Source organism: Zea mays, chromosome 9, assembly GCF_902167145.1.
Source record: "Zea mays cultivar B73 chromosome 9, Zm-B73-REFERENCE-NAM-5.0, whole genome shotgun sequence".
Lineage (NCBI taxonomy): Eukaryota > Viridiplantae > Streptophyta > Magnoliopsida > Poales > Poaceae > Zea > Zea mays.
The window spans coordinates 148,293,363-148,315,865 of NC_050104.1; the positions used below are offsets into that span (position 1 = coordinate 148,293,363).

The 22,503-nt window shown below is 48.0% G+C and overlaps 1 protein-coding gene across 5 annotated transcripts; it reads left to right on the top strand.

The window, feature by feature from the left end:
• Positions 1 to 214: 214 nt before the first annotated feature.
• LOC100501729 (uncharacterized) lies at positions 215 to 20,404 on the top strand. Of its 5 annotated transcripts, none has more exons than XM_035962374.1 (3): positions 215 to 1,682; positions 13,286 to 13,379; positions 20,084 to 20,404. In XM_035962374.1, the coding sequence occupies exon 1, from the start codon at positions 332 to 334 to the stop codon at positions 1,628 to 1,630; it is 1,299 nt and encodes a 432-aa protein (XP_035818267.1). In that variant the 5' UTR covers positions 215 to 331; the 3' UTR covers positions 1,631 to 1,682; positions 13,286 to 13,379; positions 20,084 to 20,404. The 5 variants fall into 5 exon arrangements, 4 of the variants coding, with proteins under 4 accessions (XP_035818267.1, XP_035818268.1, XP_035818266.1 ...); XM_035962375.1 differs by lacking the exon at positions 20,084 to 20,404 and adding an exon at positions 16,034 to 16,264; NR_159511.1 differs by lacking the exon at positions 20,084 to 20,404 and adding an exon at positions 15,829 to 16,255 and having other exon boundaries at positions 418 to 1,682.
• Positions 20,405 to 22,503: the final 2,099 nt, after the last annotated feature.

Sequence of the window (22,503 nt, forward strand, 5' to 3'; positions counted from 1 at the left end):
AATGTGGAAGGCATCCAATGAAGAACCGCACGTCTGCTCTAGGATGCCGGTTGCTGTGACCATGAGATGAAAGAGTTCTATATTAATTTTTGGCGGCAAACGGAGCAACTGTGCTATATTTTCCCTCAAAGTGAATTTGTGCACGGCAAATATGGGCTTGACTGGGCCGTGACAAATGGTTCTCTCAGTGGCATCGTTAGATTCAGCTTATGGACAGGTGTATCACGTACTGCACGCGCGTGCCGTAAAGGACCGAAGTCAGCCGACCCCGATCCCCGACTCACACGGTACGCGCTTCTCCTCCTCGCTTGCCGCCGCCGCCGCCGCCGCGATGGAAAAGGAGAAGCTCTCGTTCTCCATATCCTCCTCGAAGCAGCGGCCCCCCAAGCCTCCCGCACGACCTGCGGCCGCCGCAGACGACGATGACCTCCGCTCCGCGCCCGCTCCGGGCCAGCAGTACGTCACCGAGTTCGATCCGTCCCAAACCCTAGCCGCCGCCTGCGCGGCGCGCGCCGTCATCGCGCCGCTCCCCAACTCCGGCAACTTCCTCACCCACCGCCCACGCAAACCGTCCTCGCTCCCCACCCCTGAGGAGGAGGCCGCCCTCGCCGCGGAATCCGGCGGCTGGGGCCCCGCCTTCGTCCTCGACACCTCGACCGCTCCCGAAGACCCATCATCCAAAATCGGCTACGGCCTCACTCGCCGCAACGGCGCCATCGACGCTGCTGCTGCCAAGGAACCGGAGAAGGCGCCGCCACCGTCACCGTCACCGCCTCGGGCCACTGATGCTGCCTCCGCTGCCGGCAACCTCATGCTGCAGCGGTACAAGGAGGACATGGAAGGCCTTCCGGAGCACCGTGGAATGGACGAGTTCAATGAGATACCCGTGGAGGGATTTGGCGCGGCTCTCCTTGCTGGATACGGCTGGACAGAAGGTAAGGGCATTGGTAGGAACAATAAGATGGGGGATACCAAAGTTCTTGAATACCACCGCCGTGCTGGCACACAGGGGTTAGGGTACAACCCCTCTGAAGCAGACCCTAGGAAGACTCGTTCTGGCGACTGGATTGTTGGCAAGAAGGTGTCAGAGGGCGGGAGTGCGAAGAGAGATCGAGGCAGTAGAGATAGGATGGAAGAGAGCGATTCTAGTGCCCAGAAGAAGAGATATAATGAGGAAAGGTCTGAGAAGGAGGGCCGTGAAAAGGTGAGGAATGGCCGTGGTAGCCGAGAAGGCACAAGTAATGCAAGCGGTACTCATAGCAATGTACTGTGGTTGCAGAGCCATATCAGGGTTCGGATTGTTAGTCAGAAACTAAGCAAGAGGCTATACTTGATGAAGGGTAAGGTTGTCGATGTGGTGGGGCCTACAAAATGTGACATCATGATGGATGATGGATCAGAGTTGGTGCAGGGGGTGGAGCAAGATATGCTTGAAACTGTACTTCCACGGACGAATGGGCGGGTGCTTGTGCTTTATGGGAAGCACAAGGGTTTATATGGGCACCTGGTAGAGAAGAATTCCAAAGAAGAGATCGGATTGGTGGAGGATGCAGATACAAAAGATATTGTACGTGTTAGATATGATCAGATGGCAGAATACACTGGAGATCCAGAGTTGCTTGGCTACTGATTAAGTTTTTTTGGGGGAGGATATGCTTACCGGGAGCCTTCTGCTATGCTTGGTATTATATTTTTCTTCTTTACAAACTGTCAAGAATTGCTGCAATGTAAAACCTTGAACAAACTGGCGGTTGCTATGCATTTCTTACTTGTCTTTGTAAGCTTGCTACTTATTTGTCAGCCCTCAAGTTAGTAATCATCTAGGAGTGACCACTAATGTTGGAGTGGGGCTCTTTTGATAAACAGTGGAATGTTTCTGAGCGTAACTGTTTGTTTCTTTGTACGCGAAAGAAGCTGTAGTTTTGTGTTCTATTAACTTCATGTCGACCGATGTTATTTTGTTCTCTCTTGCTTCCTTTCTTGAGTTCTTATAAATTGAAGAGGGCTTCTTGAATGACTTAGTGGAATACTTGCCATCTTGTTTTTCTGAACTTTGTTTATTGTCCTGTGATTGTCACTATCTATAACTAATGTTCACTGAAATGCATCAAAATCATGCATCTATATTAATTTATGCTCACATCAGAAAATTAGGGATTGCTTTCATAATATCTCAAACTTGTGGGGAGAGTAAAGGAGGGAAACAACTTAATGTGGAAAATGGATTGACCTTTAATTCTCGTATTATTCACCAAACTGTTGATATTAATTCACGTCTATATTTGATAACTTCATCGTTAATTTTGGTGCTCTTTTTTAATATTGTGAAACTTCCTATTTGGTTAGATATTAGTCTGTGTGGCATGTTCATTTACCTTTTGTTTTCACACAATATTCTGGTTCAGGGAGCTAAATTTAAGGGTTAGTAGAATCCTATGTTTTCTGGTCGCTCGACCAGCTAGTCGGACTGGGGGAACGACCAGGCGACTAATCTCAATTAGTCGTCGACTAGGTCGACTAATCGATCTCTGGTCGACCTGGTCGTTTACTAGTCGTCCTGTTCATCCAGGAGACCAGGACCTATGTATATAGTATATACTATATAATATATACTATTATACTATATAGTATACGTGAGAATGTCTGCAGTTACAGAAACCCTAGCTACAGTGCGGCTACAGTACTAGTGTTCTAATGGGCCAGGCCCATGTACATATATCTGTAATACCCCCCCGGCAGTCGAAACTCTAGCCACTGCAGATGTTGAGACTGGACCGAAACTCTGCAAACACCGCGGACGGAAGCCCTTTGGTGAAGACGTCGGCGAACTGGGAGGCGGCCGGGACGTGGAGGACGCGAACATCTCCACAGGCGACCCTCTCGCGGACAAAGTGAAGATCGATCTCGACATGCTTCGTGCGCTGGTGTTGGACAGGGTTGGTGGAGAGGTAGACGGCGCTGACGTTGTCGCAGAAGACGAGTGTGCTCCGTGCTAGCGGACTGTGGAGCTCTTGGAGCAGCTGACGGAGCCAAGTTGCCTCAGCCACGCCGTTTGCCACGGCGCGGTACTCGGCGCTGGAGCAGGAGACGATCGGCTGGCGCTTCGATGACCAGGAGACGAGGCTGTCCCCTAGGAAGACGTCATAGCCCGAGGTGGACCAAAGCGTGTCTGGACAGCCCGCCCAGTCGGCATCGGTGTAGACGCGAAGCTCCGTGGTCGGGGAGCGGCGGAGAAGGAGCCCAAAGTCGATGGTGCCACGCAAGTACCGCAGGACGCGCTTCAGCGCGTTGAGGTGCGGCTCTCGAGGGTCGTGCATGTGAAGGCACACTTGCTGGACGACGTAAGCGATATCGGGCCGAGTGAAGATGAGGTACTGCAGGGCTCCAGCAAGGCTGCGGTAGCCGGTTGGATCAGCGACGGGGGGCCTGCGGCAGAGACCTTGCCCTGGGTGTCCACTGGGGTCACGTAGGGCTTGCACTCGGCCATGCCAACGCGCCCGAGGAGGTCGACGGTGTATTGTCGTTGGTGAAGGAACATGCCCTGGGGCCTGCGCTCGACGGTGACCCCTAGGAAGTGGTGGAGGGCCCCGAGGTCCTTCATCGCAAACTCCTGCTGGAGGCAGGAGACGATGTGACGCAGGAGCCCAGGGGAGGAGGCGGTGAGCACGATATCGTCGACGTAGAGGAGGAGGTACGCAGTGTCCGGACCGTGACGGAGGATGAATAGGGACGTGTCCGACTTGGCCTCGACGAAACCCTACGAACACAAGAAAGTGGCGAAGCGACTGTACCAAGCCCGGGGGGCCTGCTTGAGGCCGTAGAGGGACTTGTTGAGCTTGCAGACCATGTCGGGGTGAGCAGGGTCGACAAACCCAACGGGCTGAGTGCAGTAGACCGTCTCCGTCAGGGTGCCGTGGAGGAAGGCGTTCGCCACGTCGAGTTGGTGGACCGACCAGTCCCTGGACAGAGCCAGAACAGTCCGGATGGTGGCAGGCTTGACCACCGGACTGAAGGTCTCGTCGTAGTCGACCCCGGGGCGCTGGGTGAAGCCCCGGAGCACATAGCGGGCTTTGTACCGCTCCAGGGACCCGTCGCCGTTCAACTTCAGCTTGAAGATCCACTTCTCGGTGACCACGTTGGCGTCGAGGGGAGGGGGCACCAGGTCCCAGACGTGGTTAGCCTGGAGAGCCGCGTACTCCGCTTCCATGGCACGTCGCCACTGGGGGTCGGCAAGCGCACCACAGACAGTCGTGGGCACCGGCGGAAGAGCCGGAGAAGAGGCCGCGGAGAGAATCAGGCGATTAGGTGCCTGGAGGACACCTGCCGCGCGCCGGGTGACCATCGGGTGGATGTGTCGAGGATCTCGGTGGGACAGTCGTGGGCACCGACGGAAGAGCCGGAGAAGAGGCCGCGGAGAGAATCAGGCGATCAGGTGCCCGGAGGACACTTGCCGCGCGCCGGGTGACCATCGGGTGCATGTGTCGAGGATCCCGGTGGACGACGACGGGGTGATAGGCCCGGGGCTCGGCGCGAGAGCGAGCCGGGGCACCACGTCGACCACGGCGCTGGTACGTCTGGATGGGGTCGGTGTAGCGAGACGACGGGGCAGTGTGCGTTGGTGCGGGAGGCACCGGGGCTGTGCGGGGGACGGCGGGGCCGCGCGAGGCGACGGAGGGGACGTTGGCTGTGCGAGGGAGGTCAGCGCTGGTGGGGCCGCGCAGGGCGACTCAGGAGGCGTCGAGGCCGCACGTGGCTGTGCGGGGGAGGGCGTCACAAGCGGGGCCTCACGAGGCGGAGCAGTGGACGGACCTGCAGGGAAGGGAGGCACGACAGTGGGGGACACAGAGTCGGGGTCGAGGAACACGTCGAGCTCGGTGAGAGAGGCTGCGGGAGAGGACGAAAAGGGGAAATCCGACTCGTCGAAAACGACGTGACGAGAGATGAGGACTCTGTGGGAGGTGAGGTCGAGGCATCGATACCCCTTATGGTCGGGGGAGTATCCGAGGAAGACGCAGCGAGTGGAGCGGGGGGCTAGTTTATGAGGAGCAGTGGATGCGAGATTAGGGTAGCAAGCGCACCCGAAAACGCGAAGATGGTTATATGAGGGGTGGATGTCGAAAAGAGCGAAGTAAGGAGTGGGGGTGGGCAACCGCCTTGGTGGGAAGACGGTTGAGGAGGTAGGTGGCAGTGGCGAGGGCCTCAGCCCAGTAGTGAGCAGGAAGGGAAGCCTGAAAGAGTAGAGAGCGCACGACATCGTTTGTCGTGCGAATCATACGTTCAGCCCTGCCGTTTTGAGGAGACGTGTAGGGGCATGACATGCGGAGGTGGATGCCGCGAGAGAGGAAGAAGTCACGGGACGCATTGTTATAGAACTTGCGCCCGTTGTCACACTGGATGCTTCGGATGGTGCGACCAAATTGAGTAGAGACCCAGGCAAAGAAGTGAGACAGGGTGGGAAAAGTGTCCGACTTCTGACGTAAAGGAAAAGTCCACAAATAATGCGAGAAGTCATCGAGAATGAGTAAATAATACTTATAGCCAGAAATGCTGATTACAGGGGATGTCCATACATCACAGTGTATCAGATCAAAAATGCCTGCTGCTCTAGAGGAGGTGGGGAATGGGAGCCTAACATGGCGACCTAACTTACAAGCATGACAGAGGTGCTCAATAGATCCCCTACAACCAGAAACATAAGTACTACTGGAGAGCTTGGACATCACATCACGCCCGGGGTGGCCGAGACGACGATGCCAAGTCGCAGAAGAGGCGGCCGCTGCAAGAACATGTGGGGCTGAGGTCGAAGTAGTGGGAGCAGGCAGGCGAAGCGTGTAGAGGGGCTCGGGGCTGTCACACCGAGCGAGAAGAGTCCTGGTGGCAAGATCCTTCACAGAAAGACCAAACGGGTCAAACTCCATGGAACAAGAGTTGTCAGTAGTAAATTGACGTACGAAAAGAAGATTTTGAATGATGTGGGGGGCAACAAGAACGTTGGTTAAGCGGAAAGGACCGGGGAGGACCGCGTCACCTACTGAGGTGACGGGAAGGGCGGACTCGTTTCCGACAATGATGGAAGAGGGAAGAGAGGGGTGGGCGGGGGAGGTGGAAGATAGAATACCTGCCGAGGCTGGGGAGGAGCCAAGGGTGCCGCCGGGGGTGCAGAGGCAAAGAAGACCTGCTGAGAGGCGGTGGGGCGAGGGGCCGAGGCACCCGCGGACAGCCCGGGCCACATGTGAATGGTGCTAGTCCACGGGTTGTAGAAGGATGGCCACTGAGAGCCACCCGAGGAGCCACCACGGCCTCCCGACAGGCCACCGCCACTGCGTCCGCCCTTGCGACCACAGCCGCGTTCGCGGCTGCGAGCGCCCCCGAAGCCAGTAGTCTGTCGCGGAGCTCCAGAGGGCAGCGGGGCCGGAGTGCGGGGAGCAGGACCCCCCCGGAGTCGGAGGGGGCAGCCCGAGGTGCGCTGTAGAGGGCCGTGGCGGGAGCGGTGGTCGCAGCGGCGGAGAGGCGAAGCTCCTCGAGAAGCAGATCGTTCTTAGCCTCCGCAAAGGTGGGAAATGGCTTCATGCGGGTGAGGATGGGGGCCACGCGATCGAAGCGAGGACTCAGACCACAGAGGAGGTTGAGCACGAGGCTCTCATCGGTCATGGGGGCCCCGAGGGTGCGGAGAGTGTCCGCCATCGTCTTCATCTGACGGTAGTACTCATCCACAGAGAGATCGCCCTGAACAAGCTGGCGGAAGGCGGTCTCTAGGTACAGGATCCGAGTCTGGCGGTTGTCGAGGAACTGAGCCTCAGGGGCACCCCAGATATGGTGAGCAGTATCGTCCGGCACGCGAACGATGTCCTGAAGTTTGGCCGTGAGGGTGCCATGGATCCAAGAGAGCACCACTTCGTCCATCAGGAGCCAATCCTCCGTCGGTGCAGCGACCGTGGGGAGGACGTGGTCGGCAAGGGCGTAGCGGCGGAGGGTCTGCAGGACCTGGTCGCGCCACCGAGGATACTGAGTGGAGTCCGACGTGAGAACGTCGGTGACGGTTGCTCGGATGCTGGTGAGGGCCGCCGCTTGGGCGTGAAGAGAGGCGCGAAGGGTCAAGGCTGGGACGGGCGCGGGCTCGAAAGTGTCGGCGCTGTGACGAGCGGACATAGGAGAACCATCCGAGACACCCTTGCTAGCGAGGCGACGGTAGGTCTCGGCGTACTGGCGCTCGATGGCGTCGACAACCGCCTGTTCCTGCTCAAGGGCACGAGCGGCGTCCTGGGCCCGCTGGCGAGCCGCCGCAACAGCAGCACGGGTTGCAGCGAGGATGGTTGCAGCGTCATCCGAAGGGGAAGGAGCACACATTGTAGAGGTGATAGCGGACGGCTGGCTGTAGACCGCCGTGCCAATGGTGCCACCGGGAAAAACCAGGGGCAACAGCAGGGCGTCGTCGTGGCCGAGCACGGTGGTCTGGGACGCGCGAAGAAGGGAGATCGACGCGGGACAGGCACCGGCAAAGCCGGACCCGGCCGGACCCGGCAGCGGCGCAGGCGAAGGAAGCGCCGGCGGCGCAGGGGGCGCGGGAGGAGGTGCAGCGGGGTCGGGGGCGGGCAGGCCTGGCGGCAGAGGTGTGGCCGACGCGGGCTGTGCGCCGGCGGGGCCGGAGCCGCTGGAGGGCGGTGGCGGCGCGGGGCTCCCGGCCATGAGGGCCAGCCCGGCGGGTGGTGGCGCGGCCGACGCGGGCCCGCCGGATCCGGCGGAGGGAGGCGGCGGCGCGGGATGTCCGGCCATGGGGGCCGGCGGCGCGGGGTGCCTGACCAGAGTCGCGCCGCGCTCGGGAGGAGAGGGCGCGGCCAACGCAGCCCTGTAGGAGAGAGGGAGAGGAGGGAAGAGCTCGCCGGAGGAGGGGAGAGAGGGCCGGCCAGCCATGGGACAGCGGCGGCTGGAACAGTCAAGGCTCTGGTACCATGTGAGAATGTCTGCAGTTACAGAAACCCTAGCTACAGTACTAGTGTCCTAATGGGCCAGGCCCATGTACATATATCTGTAACAGTATATAATTATATAACTATATAATATATATGAAGGATAGGGTAAACATGACATGAATTCAGCAATACTGAAAACAGCAAAGAAACAATTACTAGTTACTAATACTACCAGTCCCAGATACCACACAACACCCATTACCACCCAGTTACCTAAAGAAGATCTTCATCCAACTGAAATTCATCACCTGCAGCTCCCCTTCCACCTGATTCTTGTTCGCCTTCATCTTCATCATCATTCATTTGTCTTGCTGTCTCTTGTTCTTGTTCATCTTCAGCAGGAGAATTGTCATCTTCTTCACGTATGTCTTGAGCTGTAGCTGTTGCATTTCTGGGTCGTTTTCTGGTTCTAACATAGGTTTGTGTCTGAGTTTGAGAGGAGGAACCAGCAGCAGCAGTCCTAGGCAAATTTTGACCCCGAAGACCCTGAGTTGCACCTAGAGCTTCATCCACAACATCCCAAATGTTATCACCATCAGATTCTTCTTCAACCCATTAATTTTGCCACGTAAACTCTTCAAGCAACAGTGGATTGCTTCTCTTTCCCTTGGAACCTAGCTCTCTTATATTTGTGAACCTATTATCCATCTTCCTGTTGTAGCTTACATAGGCCAATTTATTTAGTCTCTTGTGCTCCAGTCTGTTTCTCTTTTTTGTATGGATCTGCACATGGACATACCGACATAGTGACATACATTATTAGTTTATTACTCAATCTGAAATTCTGAACTCTGAACTGAAGTATGAACAAACAAAAAAACAGTACTTACTGCTGCAAAATCACTCCAGTTTCTTTCACAACCAGATGCTGAGCAACATAGGCTTATAATTCTTTTTGCAAGGCTTTGGAGTTCATATGCCAATTGTCCATAGGCACCCCACCATAAGACTGTCATATAAATTTGAGATTGTTAGATACTTAGGATGTCTTTGGTTTGACTTTTGGCTTTGACTTTTGCCCGATAAAAGCCAAAAGCTAAACCAAAGGGCTGGATCCAGGAAGCAGTTTTTTGTAAAAGCCGACTTCTTCGCAGTGCAAAACTGAAAGCACCCATAGACATGCTTTTAGTGGCTTTCGGATAGAACTGTGAAAACATATATCGAAGAACTTTTAACGGCTTTTAGTGGTTTTCACCAAACAGTTTCTAGCTTTTTAACAGCTCACAGTAGCTTTTTCCATAGCTCACAGCCCACAAGAACTTTTTTCACAGCCACAGCCACAACCCAACCAAACAGACCCTTAGATCAGTAGAAACTAGAAAGCACATTAACAGACAGAACCAATTAGAAGGAAGGTTTAACACTTACTAGGATTTTTTTCTCTCTGTCTCTTATCGCTCTAGGTTTTGAGAATGCTTCCCCTTCGGACCTCTCGTAGTCATCTGCTTGATTACTTATTTTAGTTTGTTCTTCCTCATCACTGATCATTTTCCACATCACATCATTGAACATAGATCTCAGAATTCCAGCTTGCTTCTTGTCTTTCTCCCTAATGGAGAAGAATTTCCCTGGATTCAAAAACAGTGCAGCCATATTCCTTCCAAGCTTGTTCATGCTTCGACCTCAATGTTGTTGCCCTATCGACAACCCTATCAAGCCAAGGTACCCTAACATCATGGTACGATGGACCACTGTATCCAGGACCAAATTGCCCAATTGACTCCAACATAACCTCCCAGCTCCTTGAATTGACGACGTGCAATGGTATTTTGTTCTCATATAGAAAATCTGCGACATGGTCGTTAACAATTTGCTTGGCTTCCTTTCCTTTCTTTGTGCAAGCTTCAAGAGTTGACTGAGTGGTTTTATTTTTATGCCTGTCAGCAACAACTTCTTCTGGCGTCTTGCAAAACATGGCAGCCACTGACTTGCCGGACTTTTGGGTGGGATGAGCTGAAACAACAAAAGAGCTAATGGTGGCTTGAGTTGCTTTCTTCTTCGCTTGCTTGTGTTTTGTCTCTGAACTTGGTTCATGTACCTTTTGTTCAGGTTCAGTAGCATCACCATCTTTCTGTCCTCCTTCCTCACTTTCAACAGAAAGCACAAGCCTTGTGTTCCTTTTCAAATAAGCATACATATCATTCGAAACTACTTCTGGAACCATTGAACATTTTGTCGTATCAGAAAATCCACCGACAAGGTGCTGTTTGAACCTTTTAATCCTAGAAGGAACAACTTTCAAACAGAAAATACATCGGATAAAGTCTTTCTTGGTAGGATCTGGCCACCATCCAAACTTCCAACCAGGATCTTGTGATTTGGCCTTTCTCTTTGAATCAGTTGCGTGTGCATGAACTTCAGCAGGCAACTTTGCAATAACCTTCTCAACGAGTGTTGCAGAATCCACAAAGGCTGATGATGTCGAAGCAAGATCATTGTTATCCGCAACAGAAGATGGATTGCCGCTGCCCACAACTTGTGATTCTGGGAAGAGCACCTCAACATTATCCTGACGGCGACGACCAAACTCTGTATGTAATGTATCAAATGAATAAGGAATAGGATGGACAATGGAGTACAAGTCTACAGGAATAGCCGAATAGGATGAACTGATGGAGTACAAGAACAAAAATTCAGAAGTCCAGAATGACACAACACATACAAGGATGAAGAACAGAACTACACTAAATAATACCTCCAAAAGATGATCTCATGCCGGTGAAATATCCTGGATTTCTGGAACCGCGCGTGTCTGGAACCGCGCGTGCGTGTCTAGATGAGAAATCTAGGTCGGTGAAGTCTGGAACTTGGAACTGGAACCGCGCAGCGCGCACAGATGATCGTCGGTCAGCCGGTGTACTGGTGAAGTATGGATTCTAGAATGAGAAGTCTAGGAGCCGGTAGGAAAATAGAGAAGAGAAGGAAAGGAAAGAGATTGAGATGCCAGGAAAGTAGAGCTAACCGTCGGTTTAGTAGAGAGTAGAGACGACGGCACGACGCTGGCGTTCCATCTCCGTGTAGCCGGGCCGCCCGCCAAAAAAGCCCACAAAATCAAAAAATCTGGATACTAAACCCTAGTCACGCAGAATCGTCTAATCGAGCAACTAATCGACCCTAATCGTCGACTAGTCGGACGACCAAGGCGATTAGGTGCTCCGATCGAGTCGGTTGTGCTAATCGAGCTCTACTAACCGACTAGCCCGACTAATCGCGATTAGTTGGACGACTTGAAAACAGAGGTAGAATCATAAGGTTCTTTGGAGGAATATGATGTGAGATATTACATATTTGGTGGGTTTTAGGACAGGTTCTTTGTGGAATGGTTGAAGACAAAGCACTATTGGAATATCTACAAAAATAAGATCAGAACTATGGTGTCCCATTGTGCATATGTCTATATTAGGGCTTATTGCAAATAGAATGCATACATCATCTTTTGTGAAGAGAAGGTTCCACTAATTTAAAGATCTAGTGCGAGCTATTTGTAAAGGAGAAGGTTCTTGGTAATCTATATAGTGCTCCAAAAATTATGGATACTATTGTACATAACTTGTATAGATATGTTGTTGATCTTGTTATAAGAACTAATTATATGTTTGGTTTGAGATCAAAGTAGGATTAGGCGGTGGCGACACCGTCCCCTCGATTTGTTGGGATCACGCCACCATCAAAATTACTCCGGTGTTTACCTCGCCCCCACGTGACTCTCATCCAAACACTAGAAACTATGGCCGCCCCCTTCCATCCCTCCTTATACATCCAACCAAACACGTAATAAGTGTCCAGGACGCTAGGAACATTGGCTCTGTTTGGAACAGCTTATTAGTTGGCTTCTCAGTCAAAAAAAGCACAAGCCATCCCAAACACTTGGCTTCTTGCAGGCTTATTCTAACCTCACCTTCTCTTGTATAACTACCCAATCCCAATACCGTTTATTAAAAGGGACTCACGAATGGAGGCATGGGAGCATTTCTAGGGATGCTTCGCCAATCTCGTCTTGATGTGTGTCACGTCGAAGCGCGGAAGTGTCGCGACTCGCGACGGCGTGTTGCCAAAAAAGGAAAAAACACCGCACGGTCGAAGCGCGCAGCGTCACGAGCGCGTGCTGCCAAAAAAGGGAAAAACCTACCGCTCTCCTACCACGAATAGTTCGCATGCGAGAACTGCGCTCACGCCGTACCCGGAAGAGCAGGGACACCTCCTCTCTACGGGATTTGGGCGTTGACGTCGGCGGACCGGCGCGGCGGGGGTGTCCCGTCCGCCATGCCACACTTGCTCTCCGCCACGCCATGCATCTAGCCGTCCACCGCTCCACGTGTCGGGTGAGGTAGGGTTTTGCTCATAGGTACTCCCTTCAGCCATGGGATCTGTCGCGCGCCAAAAATCTGTGGCGGGTCGTACTTTCATTTCGGACCGCCCCCTCTCATAGCGCCTGTGCAGGTCTCCGCCACGTGATGCTGCCCATCGGCCGGGGCGCGCGGTGGACGCCCCTCGCCATCCCTCTGCCGCAGTAGTGCGTTGTACTTTGGCCGCTGTGTACCCATGTCGTCCTCTAGCTGCTGCCCCACGGATAAGCCCTTGGACCGTGGGTTTCCTCTTCCCTCCCTCCTAGCTCTACAACCTACCTACCAGGGTGGTTGATTTTCCCTCCTGGAAACCATCCACTCGCCCCCTTCAAGCGCAAGGTATTGTACCGTTCTTTCTCAACTCTGATTTGTGCACCAAACGCTTGCTACTACACTTGTAGATCTGCTTATCAAGTGCTACCTATGCACCGTTGTAGTGTTGCTCCGCTGCGGCCCTGGCGATGGCGCAGGCATGCAAGGCTTGTGTTGCTCTTCCCGTGTGCAACGTTTAAAGGTAGGCTGCTTGCTGTGTTGTGGATCTCATGTGCGCTTTGTGGTGTGCGTTCTCTTCTTTGTCCATGCAAGTTTAAAAAAACTGTAAATATGGTTTTATGTTCGCCTGCTATTGGTTTTGCCTGATTCTCAGTTGTCCTAGCAGTGTGCCAGTTTTTGCAAAACAGTTTTTGCCGAATCATTTAGAAATTGGACATGAAAGCAGCATGGGCAGTCTCTCCTGTTTCTAATCTGGTAGGTTTACCAGGTAATCAGGTTTCTGAACTAGAACACTGATTTAGTTAGCTATAGATCTTCTGTTCTATGGTCGCGCTGTGTTTTTTTAAATCTTGTCAGCAAAGTAGTATCGTTGAACTAAAGTAGAGTTTCCTAACTCCTGCTCCAAATTACAAATGCAATTCTGTTAATGGAAGGTTTTAATTAAGATACTCGTTTTCGAATCAAACTGCTGCTCAGGTCTCCTGTTCGTCAGCTGAAGATCATACTTGCTGTGGAGCTTTTGATCCCTTCAGAGGGACCAAGGATTGGAGAGCACATTTTCGGTTACACGGTCAGTACATAATCTATTTAAAGGTTCATTTGTCTCACTCTCACCAGTATTTGTAATCTGTCTAGCTGTCCTGATTTATATTCGTCAAACTGTGCGAACATAGTTTTTCATAAAGACAGTGTTTGTAGCGATTAATGGTGTTGTCTGAATGAACTCATACATGCATTTTCTTCGATCGTACCAGGAATCGAATGTTGCTGGTTAGATTCATTTATGTTTTGTTCGTGCTCATGGTGTCTTGTAGAATAGATAGAGTGTATGCCTGTGTTCTCTTCGGAAAGTGTATTTTGGTGCAACAACCCCTATTTTTTGAACTCAGGTTGATGCTTCTTTTTTTGAATGTTCGCTACATATAATGAATATGGGTTGGGTTTAGAAGGTGCTAGACAGAGACGGGAACACAGTTTGGGGGACATACTAACCTGAGGGGGTACTATTACAGAATTCACAGAGATAACTAATAAACCAGTGGCCCTCTTCATCATCTTTCTCTTATGCCTCCTTTGTCGCTTCTTCATCCGCTGTGTTCTTTTCGGAAATAAAGGGTTTATTGCTCTTTCCACAATTTACTGCTGTCACACAGTCCCAATTTCCATGCCAGCCACCTTTGACATAAACCTTGTGGTTGAATTTTTATCCTGTGCATTTTTTTGGCATTTGCTCAATGCAGCTCTTGTCCTCCCAAAATTCTTTGTACATTAATATTTGGTTGGACAAAAGGTACACTTCTTTTTCCCAAAAAACAAATCTGTCATACGTTAATGTTTTAGGTCGCCTATTTCAATAGCTGGTTATTATATTCTCCATAAATAGCAAATTGAATTCAGCATCTTAGTCAGTTTGGCGATATATATATATATATATATATATATATATATATATATATATATATATATATATATATATATATATATATATATATATATATATATATATATATATATATATATATATATATATATATATATCAGTTGGAGTATTTTGTCAAATATCTGAAATCTGATATTCTGATTGTAAACGATCTTTAGTAGAGTTGCAGTCATTAGAGTTAGAGTCGATTGGTAGCCTTGTAAGTTGATTCTGGTTTGGTTTGTTTCCTGTGACTTATGACCAATGTCAAAAGAATCATCGATCTAATGGGTACAATAATCTAGGCACAGATAAACCAATGCCATCTTCTTCGTGCACCCTCCTGCGGTTTGTCTTCGTTTGGACTTGTTGCTCTTTAATTCTGCCTTTCCATGTGTACATAACATGTGCAATCTATTTTGGTTTCTTCCTGACTGTACTATCTGACCAGAGTCAAATTCTTCACTTCAGCTTGTGTATCTGCATATGTTTGATATATGCTTGATCATGTTTAGGACATTAGAACTGCATGCTTGCTTGTCTTGTATCATTGTATACGACCCTTAAAATTCTGACTGAAATGGATGTTCTTTAATAAAAACATAAGCTGTCAAAGTTCCTTCGTAAAGAATGTGTAATAAACTAATAATGTTATATTCAGCCAACTGGAAAGGTTGGTTTTCTGCAAGTATTCATATGTAGGGATTCATTTGCCCTTTGAACATTTTTTTTGGAAGCTTTTGCCTGTTGCAACCTCTTGGTCACCCAGTTACTGAAATCCATTTTCAATTTCCCCTCAAGTTTTGTCCTTTAAAAGTTGTGATAGTATAGGTATTCAGTTATTCAAAATAGTATACGTTTCAACGTAACAAAAGCATAGCAGCCACACAGTGCACAGCACACCTATAATTTGTCAACGACCTACTAACCACAACTAGGGTGACAATGGGCTCTAAATTTTACACCATAAGATTTAAGGATATCAGATTAGGATTGGGCCCTATTTCTATTTATTTTTGAACTAAAGTTTATTTAGTACCCTACCATTTTGTGAAGAAGCATTTGGATCGCGACTCATTACCACAACATACCAGTCTATAGTTCGAGTACCGATTACCAACAACAGCCTGCATAGCAATATACTATCGTGCTGACATGTTTTGGGCATCGACGTGTTTTTGGCAGCGACATGTTTTGTGGCATGATTTGACAACAATGCTTTGCGTGACCGAAGTGTTCAGTTTTAGACTCAGTTGTGAAAAACAACTGCTCTGTAGAGAAACTGTTTTTATCTTCTTATGAATCATAGACTAATGTCCTTCTTTCAACTTTACTTGTCTTACGATTTGCATGACGTTATCAGCTTAGAAATCAATGCTTCATGGTATAGCAGTCTGTCATGTATATAGTTTATTTGGTGCTCAGAATATCGCATATGTAGCCAGTATAGGTTCATTAGCGAGCTTCATCGCTTCATTGCACGTCGCTTATTGAAATGACTCGTTCAAGCTAGCTGCCATTTTATTTTCACGATTCAACCAGCAACATAGCTGTTTATTTTCTGGGCAACTTACATAAAAGCCTTTTTCGCCTTCCTCAGATCTAGTGAGGACGCCATCTAGACACAAAAGAAGGGATCTTTTTCTTTTGTGCTGCTGGAAAATATGCATTTGATGCTTGTTTATCTACTTCTATCTTCAGTCTTGGTTGACGAAGCTCTGTGCTTTTGCGTATCTTGCGATATTGTATAGGACATGTTCGCCTGCTTCTATCTTATCCTCAGCGGTTATGCTTGTCTTGTGTAGCTGGAGCATCTTGTTGATCTCCATGGACTTTGAGCCTTTGGTTGTACTATTGGGACCCTAACATATTGTATTGTAGCTTGCTTTTGACGACAGCCAGCTAGAATGCCGAGTAGCTGTGAAACATAATCGTTCTGTGTAACATATGGATAGACCGAATTTTCTTGAACCTTGTATGAAACCTATGCTACGATTCTACTCTGGTATATGTAAATGTGTTAGCAGTTATGTTTTTTTCCCCTTGCATTTCATATTGCTTGTGACAGCAGGTAAAAGCAACGACGTTGTCTGCGTGTCGAAATAGGTATGGTGCAGGAAACATCTCGCTATTTAAAATTGAATAGCAAGGAAATTTCTTACACATGGATCATCTCGTGATCTCTGGTCACTAAATCAGCCCTAAGTTTTTCGTGCGCCTCCTGTTCTGGTAAGACAAAAGCCCACCCTAAGTTTTTCGTGCGCCTCCTGTTCTGGTAAGACAAAAGCCCACCCTAAGGTGCTTCTCTAGCTTTTCACCCCCTGACGGCTCGCGTGGAGCTGCTCAGGCCCTGATGCGATGTCACCAAATGTGGATTGTGAAGCCGTGCCATGCTGGCCCTGCTCTGGCATCCGTCGTCACCAACGAGATCCAGCCATGACAGCAAGAAGCAAATCCGCCAAACTGTCAACTCTTTTTGTGCTAGGCTTCTCTATTAAACAGTTGTTGTGGGAAGCATGGAAGAAGCTGACTTTTCGATTAAGGGTGTGTTTGGTTTGACTTTTGGCTTTGGCTTTTACCCCCTAAAAACCAAAAGCCAACCAAAGGGATGGATCCAGGAAGCAGCTTTTTCTAAAAGCCGACTTTCTCGTAGTGCAAATCTGAAAGCACCCCTGGACCTGCTTTTAGTGGCTTTTCGGATGGAACTGTGAAAATATATATCGAAGAATTTTTAACGACTTTTAGTGGCTTCCACCAAACGATTTTTAGCTTTTTAACAGCTTACAGCCTACAACAGCTTTTTCCACAGCTCACAGCCCACAGCAACTTTTTTCACAGCCCAACCAAACAGACCCTAAGCGCTGCTGGAAGAAGCGGTTCCAAATGCGACCATTGTCATGTGACCCACAAAAGACAACAATGTATGCCAGTTAGGTGATGGCTTAGCACACAGGTCTCATGCAACCGGTAACTAGGAAGTGTTGTACCTAAGGGTGTGCCAACATGTTAACAAAATAGAAATCATTTGGTATCATGTGTGCATGCATGGTGTAATCTTGCAACATTTATTTTTAATGTTGTGGAGCCATGACATATGCTACTATTAGCTTTATATGTAACATTTCTTGGGAACTCTTGTTCCATTTCATCACACCTATGGCGCAGTCTTTACTAACGCCCCAGCTTCCTTTTTTCCTCAAACTATCAAACACGCAAGAGGCAGGATACTATATCTTTGTGTTAGGTTAGATATATAGAAAAGAGAAGTACTGGTCCCTTGCAGTGCCCCAAGTCGCAAGCCCAGACACACAATGACACAAAACACAAGCATAAGTATTAAATCAAAATACGATTGCACTCAACATTTGGCTCTGGCCAGAGCTCCCATAATTTCTTGCGATCTGGCACAATCCAAAGCTACCTCATCATATATTTCTTGCATGACTGAAGGCATACTGGGAGTAACCATGCTGAACAAGCAACCATCGCGGTGCTTTCAACATACATGCCCAAGTGTGATAAAAGAACTCAAGCTTTTGCACCTAATGCTTGCTTCTTGTGCCAACATACGTGAAGACTTCATGAGTGTCAAGTGCAAGTTGATGCTTGTTGACTCAGTGGTCAGTGCAGTAGCTGAAAACATAGTTCTCCTATAAAAACACAAGAAAATTAGAAGGATATGTTGGATCCCTTCCTTATCACAGAAGGGACAGCATGGCAAGCCTCAATGTGCATGTTGATTTGCAAACTAAATGACCAAGTCACTAGGAATGATGGGCCAAAGGGAAGAATTTACTTATTTGCAACACCATGTTGCCTGAGATTTCCACAAATGCTTCCAAGTGCACAGTGAAGAACGAAATTTGGAACTATGTCTTGTTTGGTAGAGACCTGACTAGACACTAGAGGGATGTCTTGAAATATGTTGTTCTGCCCACTCTTTTAAAGGCGTCACCTAGGTGTCCAGGCGGTGGTCCAACGCCTAGGCGCCTTGCTCGTCTACCTCACCTAGGCGTCCAAGCGGTGGTTCAACGCCTTGTCTCATCGTACCATTTTAAAACCATGGTTATGCTTCATCTGGATTGAGCATAAAATCCTAAAGGCATTTCCAACTCTGGAGGTACTAGATCATACCACTATTGAGGCGGGGGCTTTTAACTATTTGACATCCTTACGAAAATCCCTTAATCATGTGTCACTGATACATGAGTCATTGACATGACATTTTGTATACCACCCACCTCCAAATAGTGGTAAATAGTTAATTTCCCCATTGATCTTCCCAAACCACCTTTGATCCTACTGAGCTTGAAAAAGTTGTTGCCGACCTTCTAAGCACCAGTGTTTTAAAGGCGTCGCCTAGACGTCCAAAAAATCCTAGGCGCCTTGCCCGCCTAGGCGTCTAGGCAGCGGTCCAACGTCTTGTCTCACCTTACCGCATTAAGAACCATGTTAGGCACAAAATTCTAATTCCACCGTGCTCGTTGCCCTTGAACTCTTTTCTGTAACTTTGAGCACAATTAGCCCAGCTTTACTAGCCATGCAAAGCATCCAATGCCCACTTTGACCTTTTTGGTATTCCATCTGTAGCTTATATTATTCTCTACATACTGCATTCTCCAATGTTTGTCCATAGTACACCATCTGCCGTAACCAAGGAAGTTCTATTTCCAAGAAAAATAAAGGTGAAATGACCATCTACACCTCTAATAAATAACATGTTACAACTACTCTTCAAAGCATTTAATCAAAGGTGGAGAGTGGAAACTCAGCAATAACTTGCACACTTGATATCCTCAATGGACAAACATTGTGGAATATATTTGTCGTGGTGAGGTCTATGGACGTCTTCATTACAATTACAACTTCATCTTTTGTCATCCCCTCTTCATCATCTTCCAACATGTGTAGGCGTATGCCTGGTATGGCGTATTGCCCTGTCCCTTCTGGTGTATAGGTCACTGTAGAGACCCCGATTCTGAGGTCCCTGTGGCTGGGGTTAACTGGTCCCACCGGTCAGCGGGGATACTCTCCAGAATGTAATCGGCATCGTGCTTGACAGAGGCCCTTCGATACTGCTTGTATGGTTCGGACATGGCTTGGTGATGATCTGTCTCATCGTGTTGTCGTGGCATGATAATACTAGGTCGGTTCTTCCCTCCTGTAGATGTGCTCGCCAGAGAGTTGATTGTCGTCTTGCTTGGTTGCTCGGCAGGCAGGTTGATCAGGAGCCTCGCCTCGCCGGGTTGCTTGGCGGTATTGCAACGAGCGGGTTGATCGACAATCCTGCCTCGTCGAGTTGCTCGGCGGGCGGGTTGGTCGGCAATCTTGCCTCGCTAAGTTGCTCGGCGGACGGGTTGGTCAGTAGCCCTGCCTCACTGGGTCACTTGGCAGGCAGGTTGGTCGGTTAGTGGGCCCTCTTCGGGAGGCCTTTTGGGCCTTCTTCGGCACCCGGTTTCTAGGTACCCGACAATATTTTTCTGAGGTCGTGGACAAACATTGTAGTGCAGATGAGTAGATTATAGTCATTTTGCTGAGTAATTTGGGTGAGTTATTGCAAAAGAAAGGATATCTTTCTCCTGTATTTAGTTAGACCAGTCTACATGTTCCTGTAACAGTAGCACATCATTTGTAGTTCTTGTTTTGCTAGTATAATCCAACCAACTTTTATTTAAGTCCTCTATGACTAAAAAACTTCTTGTATCTTTGTTATGTACTATGAATTTATATTTATACATCTCTTACATTGTAATTTTATCAATATTTTCTTGTTTATTGGGTTGTGGTGTTTCAATTATTAATGTTTCTATATGTTTTTTTTACTATTAAGATTAATAAGGGCATGTCTAATGCAGTGGCGAGAGCTCTCACCGAGTCAGGTCATGGGTTTGAAGCGGTCTATCGTTATTTGTGGAGGAAAGCTTGTCTTGGTGTATCCTCTCTTTAGACCTCCCTCAAGTGAGTCCTGCGGCATTGAGTATGCCCTTATTATTATTAAGGTTGAGTACATATCTCTAACAACTTTTAATTATTAGACTGTAAGCTTAAAGAAGTGTCTATTGGACCCTAAATGTGTGGTTTCTCATCACTCACTCACCATATAACCTTAATGTTTGATAGCTATTTACAACTTAGTGACACCTTCTATCATCCTAACATGCTTGATTTGTGCTCCCTGGACTAAGCAGATCAACTTTTATGTCACTCTATGCCTTCTTTATCCAGTTTGTCTTATTGTTGAGCAACGGATGCATGTCACAAACTGTATATCATTCCCCACAAAGTAAGAATATGACCAACATTTCACATGAACAATGGAAGCATCCACTATGTTCACTTGTCACTTATGGCATTATCTTGAGTAAAATATATTTACTGTCCTTAAACTTGTCGTCATGTGACAAGTTTTGTGCGTGTAGAAGAAAACTGAACAACACTAATCTAATATATATCCCGAACGAATTAATAGAAACAACACCGGGTGAGTAGTATACATTTTTTGTGTGAATCAACAAGGTGTGTTATCTGTGTACATTATCAAGTAAGCAAATTTAAAGTGTCAGGCTCGAGACAAAGGTATAAAGCCCTACGTTGGTCCAAAAGGCGAAGGGGATGCGCTATCGGTGAAGACGACATTCTGGGTCGAGAAGAAAAGGTGGAGGTACGAAGGAGGGCTGCAACTACTAGAGCGCACGATAAAGGGAGGATGTCCATACGGTGGTGGGGATAGGCTTGATGAGAAACATTGGCCACTAGAGAGCTGGGAGGGGTCGTGAGCATGTGGCGCATCGTCGGCCGTGTGTCTCTTGCTGATCGGTTCAGTGTCCGAAGCAAGCAAAGGCAACCGATTATTGCGTCGTGGGGTACTGCAAGCGAGCAATGATAGTGAGATTGTACCTAATAGTGGGGTACTGCAAGCCGATTATACCTAATAGCGAGAGGGCTTCTCTTCTTTTTCCCTTAGATTTATTAATAAGGTTCTTCTTTCCTCTACCGGGCTTGTTAAATCCAAATCTGGGACTATCATGATCTGAGCAGTTGTCCATCAGCTTCTTCATTTCCTCATCTTCTATAACGGGCACAAGCTCCTTGATTTGTGTAGGTCGTTCATCTTGATTATTTTTATCGTTGCTAACTGTTGCAGTAAACTAGACCTAGCCTTTTATAGGGATTTAATCATGTTAATGCTATCTTCTATTTCCCTATCATTGCTTCCTAGCTCTACCTTTAGAGTTTTAGCAATTTCAATTAGAGTGCAGCTATCTGTATTCGGAACAGAAAAGGGGCTGGACGATTTACCTTTGTGGATGAATGCATATTTCGCCTCTACCTTGGAGATCGCCGTGTTGGCTACTTTAACATCTTCATACGCCTCCAGTCTCAAGCTCCTCCTTACACCTTCTGCTTGCTCTCCATTTTTGGATTTGCCTTTTATCATCTAAAAGCCATCATTCAGATTGTCATCCTCTTTGTGTACATTATCACTCCCCTGAGAATCTTGCATTAGAACTCCCTTTTTTTGCAAAATAGTCATCTGCCTCATGAGAGCTAAGCAAATCCTCCTCACTATCATCAAAGTTAACTCTATCAACATCCTCTTTATTATCCAAAGGAACTATCTGTATGTTTTCCTCCAAATGTTTCCCATAAAACCCACTTAAAGATTTATTGGATTTTCTAGAGCTCTTGTTTTCTCCACACTTTTCTGCTATGATTATACCAGATCCTCCCTCACTTTTTCTCGCATCTAGCTCTTTTATCACTAGATTTTTCTTCTTTTTTCTTTATCACATTTGTCTCTACTGAAGCTCTTTTGCCCAGACTCACCAACTCCTCATTTCAACCTCTCTCCTCCATGGTATCAATCTTGAGAAATATGTCATACAAATAGGGTTTCACCCCAACCTCAATGTCAAGGAATCTTGGAAATACTCTTCACATGAACCTTAAACCTCACACAACCATTTTCCTTAAGGGGTCGTTTGTTTCTCTTCATTTTGAAGAATTGGAATTTAACTAATGGAGTAGGCTATTTTTGTGACATTTCACAACTCTTCAAAGTGTATATATAAGCCTATCTCAAATTCATGGGGCGAGAGATGGAAATTGGTTATATGGATTTACATGCTACTTTTCTAATGTACAATTTATAGCACACTCTTCTAGTTGCTTCTCTATAACATAAATATAGTGTATAACTAACTTTCTCATATGATTTAGGATATTATACAAATACATTACATAGATAACTATTTTAACTTAATTGGTTTTGTCT